The sequence below is a fragment of the Sceloporus occidentalis genome, unplaced genomic scaffold, assembly GCF_023333645.1.
Source record: "Sceloporus occidentalis isolate IW3139 unplaced genomic scaffold, rSceOcc1.0.p SCAF_9, whole genome shotgun sequence".
Classification (NCBI taxonomy): domain Eukaryota; kingdom Metazoa; phylum Chordata; class Lepidosauria; order Squamata; family Phrynosomatidae; genus Sceloporus; species Sceloporus occidentalis.
In genome coordinates this window covers 26,411,238-26,423,514 of record NW_028316989.1, presented here as the reverse complement: position 1 = coordinate 26,423,514, position 12,277 = coordinate 26,411,238, and the positions used below count along the sequence as shown (strand labels likewise).

General features: G+C 40.0%; 1 protein-coding gene across 1 annotated transcript in view; it reads right to left on the bottom strand.

Moving 5' to 3' along the window:
- Positions 1-5,859, bottom strand: part of MYZAP (myocardial zonula adherens protein) — a 46,441-nt gene extending 40,582 nt beyond the window's left edge. The window contains exon 1 of the mRNA XM_089538077.1: positions 5,524-5,859. Within this exon, the coding sequence (XP_089394203.1) occupies positions 5,524-5,610 (87 nt within the window). The 5' untranslated portion in view covers positions 5,611-5,859. The remainder of the gene's footprint in view (positions 1-5,523) is intronic.
- Positions 5,860-12,277: the final 6,418 nt, after the last annotated feature.

Sequence of the window (12,277 nt, the reverse complement as noted above, 5' to 3'; positions counted from 1 at the left end):
ATACTACTTTTTAATACAGAACTACTTTTGCTGCACAAACACAAGATTTACAACTTTCCTATCAATCACAGATGACAGAAAGTAATTTATTTTATTACTTTCTGTCATCTATGATTGATAGGAAAGTTGTAAGCTCCTGGGTCTTAATATAAGGCAAGTGTTACTTGACTTCACATTTTACCTGCAAGAAACAAATGTTAAGCATATCTGCCAGTTCTATTGTGGTTGAACCTAGAAGGTGAAGCTAGTGTTTAAAAAACTATTTAAAGAAGAGTAACTGTTACAAGCACTCCTTCTCTAGATCTGCTTGTGTTTCAATGCAGCCTGAAAGAAGCAGTCAAGATCTTAATCTTAATTATGAGACATTTCAAAAATAATTTGAACACTTTTAACTAAAGTTTTAAAGAGATAATTGTCAGTTTCCAGGACAGCTGTAAAATCACAGTTGTTCATTCCTTTAAAGCCTTTTCACACATTAAACTATGCTTAAGTACTTCTAAAAGCATGTTTCAGAGCAGAAGTGTGCTTCTTTGGTGGGTCTGGGTGGGGCACATCAACTGATAAAAATGACCAACAATGGAGGGGAAAACAAGCAAAATCAGACCTAGAATCATAGAATCATAGCATCATAGAGTTGGAAGAGACCACTAGGACCATCCAGTCCAACCCCCTGCCATGCAGGAAATCCAATTCAAAGCATCCCTGACAGATGGCCATCCAGCCTCTGTTTAAAGACCTCCAAGGAAGGAGACTCTATCACCCTCCGAGGGAGTGCATTCCACTGTCGAACAGCCCTTACTGTCAGGAAGTTCCTCCTAATGTTGAGGTGGAATCTCTTTTCCTGTAGCTTGCATCCATTGTTCCGGGTCCTGTTCTCTGGAGCAGCAGAGAACAAGCTTGCTCCCTCTTCAATATGACATCCTTTCAAATATTTAAACAGGGCTATCATATCACCTCTTAACCTTCTTTTCTCCAGGCTAAACATCCCCAGCTCCCTAAGTCGTTCCTCATAGGGCATGGTTTCCAGACCCTTCACCATTTTTGTCGCCCTCCTTTGGACACGCTCCAGTTTCTCAATGTCCTTTCTGAATTGTGGTGCCCAGAACTGGACACAATATTCTAGGTGGGGCCTGACCAGAGCAGAATACAGTGGCACTATTACTTCTCTTGATCTAGACACTATATTTCTATTGATGCAGCCTAAAATAGCATTGGCCTTTTTAGCTGCCGCATCACACTGTTGACTCATGTTCAACTTGTGGTCTACTTGGACTCCTAGATCCCTTTCACACGTAGTTTCATTCAGCCAGGTGTCACCCATCCTATATCTGTGCATTTTATTTTTCCGCCCTAAGTGCAATACCTTACATTTCTCTGTGTTGAATTTCATTTTGTTAGCTTTGGCCCAGCTTTCTAGTCTATTCAGGTCATTTTGAATCTTGATCCTGTCCTCTGGGGTATTAGCTATTCCTCCTAATTTGGTGTCATCTGCAAATTTGATAAGTATGCTCCCAATTCTGTCATCCAGGTCATTGATAAAGATGTTGAATAGCACTGGGCCCCCCTAGTAAGGCAGAAGGTCATTTCTGGTTTTTAAATGTGGATTTTTTTAAAAAGAAAAAAACCTGTCACCTAGCAGAAAGTAAATCAGTGTGGCTGGTGAGCAGGAGAGTGTAAAAAGCAACTCGGGCCACATGTGACTCCAGGGGCATTTGTTACCTGTCCCTGCTTTAGAGCTCCCTTCCATCAAAGATTCTTGAATGTAAGTGTAGGATAAACATGCTTACAAAACAAAGCTCCCTACTTCAGTCTCCACCTTCTTTTAAAAAACAGCATTCTTCATGGAAGGATTCCAGCTGCAATCAGACCAAATGCCTCCATGCTGACCTCACAACCAATGTCCATCTAAGCTCAGAAAAATGTGTGAATTGTTTTCAAATGAACAAAAAACAAGGCAAGGCAATTCTTCTGGGGGAAAAAAAAAGACTAATCTTACAACAAAACAAATGTCTTGTAGGTGCTATTACAAAAACACATGCTCATCTTAAATATGATCCAAGCCCAGTGAGGCACACAACAGGGCTAAAGCCATTTTGAGAAGCACTCAGGCGAGTTTAGCCTCTGCAGTTTCAATTACAAGTGAAAGACCAAGTGAGAATGAAGCAGATTAAAGGATTAACTTCTTGAGTAGTCACACTCTGATAAATAGAAACTACTTTAAAAAAAAAAATAGACCGAAGAGGTAATTGTCCAAAACATTAACTAATAATATTATATACAGCATTTGCTCTGAGCTTCTAAGTTGTTTTATCGGGCCCATTCCCAGAAGTGGCCAGTGATTTTTCCTGGTAGTGGAATAATAAAACGACTCCAGTTTTCCAACTTATGCTGACTCTAAGGCAAACCTATCATGAGGTTTTCTTGGCAAGATTTGGCTTTTCCTTCCTCTGAGACTGAGAGAGTGGGACTTGCCCAAGGTCACTCAGTGGGTTTCCATGGCTGAGTGGGGTCTTGAACGAAGCAAAAACTGGTTTTTGGGTGGGTTTTTTTTGTTTGTTTGTTTGTTTTTTGAGATTTTGAAGCACAGGTTCAGGCAAGAGACATAGGCTCCATAGACAGCCAGAGTCAGCTTTGCCCTAAAGCAAAGCAATAAAAACTCTGGGTGGCATACATGTACCTGCATCAAATAAACAGGATCTATTATTCCAGATTAATTAATTAAACTGTGATGAAAAGATAGGAGCTTTCTTCTGAGTTCCAAATCCTCCTCCTTTTCCAGATATCTTGTAGTGAGGAAGAAATGTTAAACAGTGTGGAGTCGGAGGAGAAGCTTGCCGCTGCCAGAAGACACAGTAGTTCTGGAGGACTAAAACAAGAGTCAATCCAATTCACAACTAGCTAGCAGTGCCACCGATCCATGTGGCTACCAGCCATACATGTCTAGCCATAATCCAAGAAACTTCCAAACATACAAGGGAATATCACCTCGAGATTGCAAATCCAGAAGTCTTATTCCACTGAATGGAAGTTTCAGGAGGAAAGGTCTACTATCCTCATGCCAGACACCCCTCTCCAGTCAAACTATTCAGACCACATAAAATGCAAGGTGACAGAGAGAGAGAGAGAGAAAAGTCAAGAGATTATTTACGAGAACATGTTTGTTTTTTAAAGTAAAAAAGATTAACTATTAGAGGGGTATGTTTTTAAAGAGGCCAACACTCCAACATCATCTGTGGGCCGTTTTGCAAATGTACCAGGATTGCCCATTCTTGTTCCTCCAGTTTCTGAGGATTAAGGGACAAGGTCTATATACAGACTGCGCTAAACATGCAGAAGTCACCATAGGATGATGCATTAAACATGAGGAGAGGAGGCTGAATTAGAGCAGCAACGCTAGCATTTGTGCACAAGCCAGCTCATACGTTGAATTGTCTTCATTATCTTGCCCAGATAACAAGCAGCTTAGGAGAGAATACATAGGGAGGGTGCCTTCTTCCATTTTATTCTGACTTCACCCAGAGTAAGGTAGAGCCTGGGGAGTTTGTATGAGCTACCCAGCCATCTTTACATTTGAGCAGTGTGTTTTGTATAACACACCAGAGTCTTGCAATCTTTGCAGAAGAGCTTTCTCTCAGACCCACCACCATCACAGGCACATTTGCTGAAGGCATAGGAGAAGACCTTCTCTGTAGCTGCTCCTAGGATGTGGATTTGTGGGTTTCCCTCACACTGGAGGCTCAGTTGGCCCTCTCTCTGGTCTCTTTTTGTCAGTAAAAGCATGGTGCAGTGATTTGAGAGTTGGGTCTACAGCTCTGGAGACCAGGATTTGAATTGCCATTTGGCCACTGAAACCCACTGGCTAACCTTGGGCAAGTCCCACATTCTCAGCCTCAGAGGAAACCCTCCTCTGCACAAATCTTGCCAGGAAAACCTGTCACAGATTTGCCTAGGGTCACCATAAGTCAGAAACAACACAAAGGCACACCACCATCACAGCCACCTTTTCATTTAGGAGGCTTTTGGCTCTCAACTTGTTGTGGCAGAAGAGTCTTTTAATGGGGTCTTGTTTATTTACCTGTAGGCTGGCTAATGCTTTCACTATCTCTTTGATTATTATGATTTTTTAAAACATATAAGTTGTTAATCATTTGGTTCTTTTTGAAGACCAAGTAGGATACCATGTTTTTAAACAAACAAATACCTATAAGGTGGAAGTGAATAAAACGCAACTCCTTTCCCTTGTCTTTTCTCATCGCAGAACTTGGGAGGGACACCCAGAGAAACTGTTTAGCAGCAAAGACTTCACACAAAGCATAGGAAAGTCACTGGCTTAGGATACATCCACACTGGAGAAACAACCTGCTCAAGGCTATGGAATTCTGGGAGTTGGATTTTATTGTGAGCCCATACTGGAGCCAAACCGGGTTATTTCTCCAGTGTAGATGCAGCCTTAGAGAGCCTGAAAAAAGGATTATTAGACCAAGGCCCTGAACAGGTGTGACCTATCACTGGCTATTAGCAAAGTTGGTTCAGTATTTTGAAGGCTGAAACCAGAAGACAAAAGAGTTCAAACCCATTTTTTATTTATTGTAATATTTTTATTCAGTTCTTCCTCTAAATCCATCCCACATTCCCCTCACACAGTGTGTTTTGGATCACAGAAATATAAACCCATGTTTCTTAGGTCCAAAGCACACTGCAGAAATAATCCAGTTTGAGACTGTTTTAGCTGCCTTGGCTCAGTGCTAGGGAATCCTGGGAATTGTAGTTTATTGTGGCCCCAGAGCTCTCTGACAGAAAAGGCCAAATGTCTCACAAAAACTGAAGTTCCTAGAATTTCCTAGCACTGAGCCAGGGCAATTAAAGTGGTCTCAATGAACCTCAATTATTATTTCTCCAAAATGAGGCTGAAGAAGGAAAAAACCAAAGTGAGGCTAACTGCTGCCAAGGGTGACAAAATGGCACCCTCCACCTGAAGTCTTCCTTTTGGTTATGTTTTGTGATGTGCTTTTATTTTTACTTTTTGTACTATAACCCACCTCCATCTGCAGGGAGAGGCAGGATAAAGATAAATATTATTATCATCACTATTATGTTTATTATTATTAAGTCAAAAAGAGGCTGAAGAAGAAAAACCAAAGTCAGGCTAACTTCCACTAAGGGCAACAAAATGGCGGCCCTCCAACTGAACGAGGCGTTTGAAGCCTAACCGCCCTCGCCCTCCCTTCCCGCCTTTTTTCTGCGCAGGCGCAGTCGCGCAGCCTGGCCTCCCTGAGGTAAAAACCGTCGAAGCTCTCTCTCGGTCTTCTTCTCTTCCCTCAGAGGCCGCCGCTCGGGGCTCCTTTTTTACTTCTCAGAGGCGAATAATTAATCCCCTCATAGTCATTTCATTAATACTTAATTAACTGTCTCACGCGCGAGGCTGGGCCTTCGTTGCCGGAGTCACAAACGGCCATAAGGCGAAGGAATAGTGTCGCCTCACGAGTATTGAGGCGGCTATTAAACTCTCGCCCGGAGCCTCACCTTCCTCTTGGGGGCTTGTCCTACTCCGTGCCCGGGCTTCCTCGGGGCGGCGGTGGTCAGGGTCAGGGCCGAGCTGTAGCGGGACATCTTGCGGGGCTCCGTCTCCCTATTCTCAGCCTCAGAGCCGCTTCGCCTTCTCCCTCGGTGGCAGCCGCTTCTTGGCCGAGCGAGACTGGCGGCAGCCTTCTTCGCGACTAGGCTCGGGGCGGGGAAGGGAGGCAGGCAGGCGGGCAGGCGAGGAGGAGGCAGCCCCGTCCCGCCTCCGGAAAGCGGCCTGAGGCGGCGACGCCTCACAAAACGGCTTCTCTGAGGGGAATCTAACTCCCTCACGTTTAGAGCCTGTGAGAGGGAAATTATAATTATAATCAATAATAATAAATAGACCGAATTGGCGATATATTTATGTAGAAAGAAAGGGATTAAGGTACTAATTTATCATGGCTTCTCTGGGGGGAATTTAACTCCCTCACGTGAAGAGCCTCTGAGGGAAGGAAAATCATAATAATCATAATAATAATAAGACCGAATTGGTGATATATTTATGTAGAAGTATTATTTAACCATAACCTTAAAGGAAAAGAAAGATTTATAAGAGAATATTAATAATGGCTAATGTCTTGTACTGAGGCGTATAGATAGATGGATTTGGGTTACTGAACGGAGGTAATGAGAAAGGTACAGTGCATTAATTGAATTAAGATTTACACTTTTAAAATACATTATGGGTGCTAAAGTAGAATTTGCAGACAGGTTAGTAATAAGACAAAACTACACATTGGATAAATGGAGACATGGGTAGTAGGAAAGTTACAGTATCTTATGTTAATATGTTTTTATACTTATCTAAAATGTAGAATAAATGTAATGTAGAATGAATAAAATATAAATATAATGTAGAATAAATGAAACATAAAATAAAATGTAGAATAAAAAAAGTTGAATGTGAAGTATTGGTTTTGTATGTAATTGTATACGTAATATGGGATGTTATCTATATGTAATAGATAGTTAATGTTGGTTGAATGATGTAATAAATAATTATATATATATATATATATATATATAGAGAGAGAGAGAGAGAGAGAAGTATTTGTTTATTGGAATGTTTTGCTGCCTTGAATCCCTACATTGGGAGAAAGGCAACATATAAGAAAATAATACTAATACTAATAATATTTGAATGCTTCTATTCTTCCCTATGAGCTCAAGGCGGTGCTGATAATTGGTTATATTTGTAGTCAAATAATACATTTTGTTGGTGTTGTGTGCCCTTCAGTCGTTTCTGACTTCTGGCGACCCTAAGGCTGCATCCAGGCTGGAGAAATAACCTGATTTGGTACTGCTTTAACTCTTTTTTGGCTCAAGGCTATGGAATTCTGGGAGTTGGAGTTTGTTGTGGGGCCAGAGCCTAGCAGAACTCCCTGGACCCCACAACATACTCCAACTCCCAGAATTCCATAGCTTTGAGCCAGAAAGAGTTAAAGCGGTACTAAACCAGGTTATTTCTCCAGTCTGTATGCAGCCTAAGGCAACCTTATCACAGAGTTTTCTCTGCAAGTTTCTCCAGAGAGGGTTTACCATTGCCATCCTCTGAGGCTGAGAGAGTGTGACTTCTTGCCCAAGGTCACCCAATAGGTTTTAGCCAGGATTTGTTATAGTCAAATGCTCAAACCACTGCACCACCACACTGGCTGCCATTATATATTGTAAGCTAAAACAAAATATATGCAGTACAGATTGTGGAATTTAGATTAAATAATTAAAAGAGGAGAATGAAGACAGTATGCAAATAGGTATTGTTTACCCAGTGATATCATAGAACCCAAGGCAGCAATGACTTGGTTACAATTAGGCGAGATGTGAGGAATATATCAGAGCGTCAATAAAAAGTAATTCTTTTTTAAAAAATCCCTTTCAGAAGACACTGAAAATGGAAGTTAATGGCACAGAGAAGAAGATTTTGTTTATTTACTTAATTATAAGAAGAAAACAGAAATTTAAATTTATGCATATGTTATTAGTTAAGACCAATGTAAAATACAAGATGTATTAGGCTAAAGTATAAGCACATTTGGCTGTAATTAGATGTTACATAAATTTGTATAAAAGTTCATAATAAAGAAAGTTGAATGTGGTGCCCTAGGGTCCAAGGAAGATAAATAAATGTAGGACCAATAAATAACAGTGTTTTAAAAGGCTGAAACAAACATGCTAAGTCGTTTGTCACTTAAAACTGTAAAAGACTGTAGCACATGTGCAAAGGGCACAGAATGAATTAGTACCCCCTTCATGAAAGCCATGCTTTGACTTTGGTGCCTGAAGCACCCAAACATTGATGACAATTGGTCTTCCAAAATAAAGGCTGGAATGTAAAGTTCCCAGCAGACCAGTTCTTCCGCAACTGATGTCCAAAACGCACTGCAGAAATAATCCAGTCTGAGACCGCTTTAACTGTCCTGGCTCAATGCTAGGGAACTTTAGGAATTGTAGTTTTGTGAGACATTTAGCCTTCGCTGTCAGAGAGCTCTGGGGCCACAATAAACTACAATTCCCCAAATCCCCTAACACTGAGCCAGGGCAGTTAGAGTGGGCTCAAACTGGATTATTACTGCCGTGTGTTATGGACCAGAGTCTCTTAAAACATCCATAGAAATGTAAGAAACATTTATGTTCACCCAAAGTCTTCATGAGGCTAAGTTGTATCAACCCCTCTCAAATGTGTGTGTGTGGGGGGGGGCACATTTTAACAATTTTGGGGGATTTCCCTGCTTCTTGTATTTACTACATGGGTTTATACTTCTCAGAAAATGGATTTCAATTTCTGCCATTTCTAATTCATTCTTTTTATCAACAGAGCGTCGTACTGTGAATAACACAGTGGACAACAAAGAATGATCAGACCTACTGCATTTTTGTGAGTATTTTAACCTCCTGCTTTTATAAAATTAATTTCACAAGCAGAAAAACACAGCTGTCTATTTTCTAGCCTCAAATAGAATTTCTGTTGGTGTGATATGGTTAAAACAGAGCTAAACTGTTTAATTCATTGTGATCTACAAACCAAATTAATGAATCATTTCTTTCTTTATTTATTTACAAGGGCCTGGATTCAGTAACCTCTCTTGGCTCTACTCCCCTCGCTCCCACAAACCTGACAATTGTGGCCAAAGTGTCACAGTTTTGACTAAACACTGATAACTGTTCCATTAACCCACCTTGGATCCCATTGTGGGAGAAAGGTGGGATATAAATCCTTGAAATAAATTAAAAAATAAAAGTAAATACTCACAACTGCTACTTAGTTACAGTTGTTACTATTGTTGCTATTATTATTATTATTATTATTATTTATATCCTGCCTTCCTCCTGGTACAGGGACTCAGTAATAACTCCCCACTCCATCTACTTCAGCAAGCATCAGTTAGAAAGGAAGGAGGAGGTCCGTTTTGCCAGTGGTCAGAAAAGGTAAGTGACATTTCTGCACGTTTGCGGGGCTCAGGCCAGGAGAGGTGAGTATACTTAACTAAGTAGCTGATACAGAATACTGGCCAAGTGTTTAAACCCATTTTCCAAGGTGCACTGCTGTCACAGGGAAGCATAGAAGATTACCAAAACAATGGACAAACAGTTACCATTAAGCATAGGGTGTATGCCACAGTAGCAGTAACTGTTTTTCCATCACCAAATGAGACTGGTATGCATGTATTTTCAGACTTTTTAAAATGGTTTTTGCGCTGATGAAGCTATGCATATCTCCTATGGGGCAACTTCCACCACTGATTATGGCATTACTGCTGGGGGGGGGGGGTTGTGTATGTGTGTGAAGGCAAGGATGTTTAAAGCAGGAGCTATCACAACCCACAACAGAATCCTGGTCATAATTAACTCTCAATCCAGACTGACTGATTTTTTTTCCTTGCCAGAGAAGATTTCCCTGCAACACATATAAGCTGAGTGGAGCTTTTGCATCCCTGTCTCTGATGAACAAAAGCCAACTGGGTAGATTGCCACATAATAGTTATCAATGTCCTGATGTTCTCTGGGTTGTTTTGGCAGTGGCATAAGTGTGTTTATATAGCCCTGATTTGTCATCTCTGGAGTATGTGGCAGCTGTATTGACAGAGACTTGGCACTAAGCCCTGGTTTTGTCTCAGATCCACAGACAGAGGCATTGCGGAGGTATCAGGATGGCCCTAGCTCCTAATCCTCCTTTTGACAATGAAATGGCAGCCTTTATGATATAATTGGTTTTTAATATAATTTTATTAAGTTTTAAAAAACATATACCAATCAAATTCCAGATATGGTAGAGTATATGGAACCTGTCTCCTTGGCACACTTCCAGCACAGATTGCTACAGTTCTTATATATTTTACTCATTCTATCTGGGGTCAGATACCAACGATAAAATACTTTGTAGTAATTTTCTTTAACATTCGGGCTGCAAGTGTATTTTAGTCTTTTTCCCCATGATGTCTCCCATTGCTCTAGCTCTAACACATACTCAAAATTTTGGGACTACTTAATTATATTTTACGTAACTATTTCTTCCCCCATATAGAATTTCAAAAGGTTTCCATATAGTCTTGATAACAATGCTTCTTTAGTTAACATTATTTCTTTCTCTAACTCTGTCTTTTCTTTCCCAATATTTTCATGTTTATTATCCATCAGGTAGCGTTCCCTCAGTTGTCTATAAAAAAAACCCAGGATACTACAAAACCTTCTTCTTTATGTTCTTCTAAGGATTTCAATCTATATTCTGAACCTTCAGGTGATAAAAGATCTTTATATGTAATCCATTTCCCATCATTTTGCAAATTGTATTTAAAGAGGGCCTCATGAGGCAAAGCCCATAAGTGGATTTTCAAACAAATTCTCCACTTGTATTTTTTCCAAACCTTCATTAATGATTGTCTCACATAATGATTATTGAAATCCTGATTAACTCTTTCCTTATCATAAAAGAGGTAGACGTACCAGCCAAATCTCAGGTTAACTCCTTCCAAATTCAATAGATCTTTATCTTTTAATGTCAGCCAATCTTTTACCCAAGCAGCTTCATAGTATAGCTTGAGATTGGGCATGGCAAGTCCCCCTGCCCTTTCCTTTGCATCTTGTAAGTACTTCATTCTTATCCTCGTTTTTTCCCCATTCCACACAAATTTAGCAATTCCCCTTTGCCATTCTTTAAATGGAATGTCGTTCTTGATGATTGGGATGGTTTCAAATAGAAAAAGAAATTTGGGAAGCACACTCATTTTAACTGCTGCTATTTTGCCTAAGAGTGATAATTTCTTATCTTTCCAAGATTCCAAATCTTTCTTAATTTTTTGCCACAGTTTACCGGAGTTATTCCCAAATAGATCAGAGTTCTTGTTAGTTCTTGTTCCAAATTCCTAAATATTTTATTTTTTTACTTGTTTTTATCTTTGTAGTCCGTTCCAAATTCTCCACATCGACCAAACTCATATTTTTAATCATAATTGTCGTTTTTCCTTTATGATATAATTGTAAGCCATCCTCATAAAACCATAAAGCTGGAAGAGGTCAGAAGATCATCGGCTCCAAATCCTCCTGCTTAAGGCAAGTTCATACATATTTATTCTATGCAAAGCAGAAGGAAAGTAGGCACCTCACATTAAGGTGCTTTCAAAACCAATAACCACATTGCAGAGGTGAGCCAAGTTGTGTGATAAAAAGCTACATCAGATAGCCAGTCAGATGAACCAACACTTGATATGTTCCAAATATAACAGATCAGACTTGAAATGGGGTGGGGGGGGTGAGGTGGATTTACCGAGTCTTGAAAGAAAAAGAAAAGGGAGTGCAAACTGGAACACAGCTTTTAAGAGAGGTTCAAATGATCTTCCATTCCTTGCTGGCACAATTTCAGCAACATTTCTTAAACAACACCAACTCATACACAGAGAGATTGCTAAAACAGGCACAGGCCAATGTATAGTACAGATAGAACAGCCAGGCTGCATTATGGTTAGGATTCAGCTTTACAACATAAATTGAGCAACTAAGCCATCTGAAAGAACAGGAAAATGGTGCAACCTGCATGATAGTTACAACAACACGTGCAGGAAAACTACATGGATGTCAATTGCATGTTTTAGCTGAGGTTTCCTCTTGTATCATATCCAGAATGAGGTGGCCAGTTACTTTCTTGTTGATGAATGAGAGGAAATTGCAAAAGCATAAGAGTCATGGACCTGGCTGATGCTGTAGGACATAGTAGAGTGTGCTTAGGAGGGAATGCAGTGAATATCAAACCATTTGAGCGCTTAAATACATATTATATCAGTTGAAAGGACTGGATTGAGAACACTAAGGGTTTGTTCTGTGGCAAACAAAGCATGAGAGAATGATATACAGTGTCTCCCTTTCTGCTCCATTGGATAAAAGCACAGAATCTTGAATCACCAGTATCAACAAGATATCTTCCTCTAAGTTAGTGACTCTTTGCTGTTTACATATTTTCTTGAGATTGTTTTGTAAGTGCTTTCCTTTATCACTCACTCTGGAACTTTCAAAATTTGTTTCAAGTGGGTTTGCTCAGAAATCAAATGTGATCATTTCAGTAAGCATGTCATTTTTTACTCATGTAGAGGAAACGTACATGTGCTTTCTTAAAGTTTTTAGTTTTCTGCACATCTATAGAATACTATGCCAATTTAACTATTGAACCATGTGTCTGTAGTTCTGGCTAATAAACAGACCGCTGAGCTCAGAAATAGAGAAACTG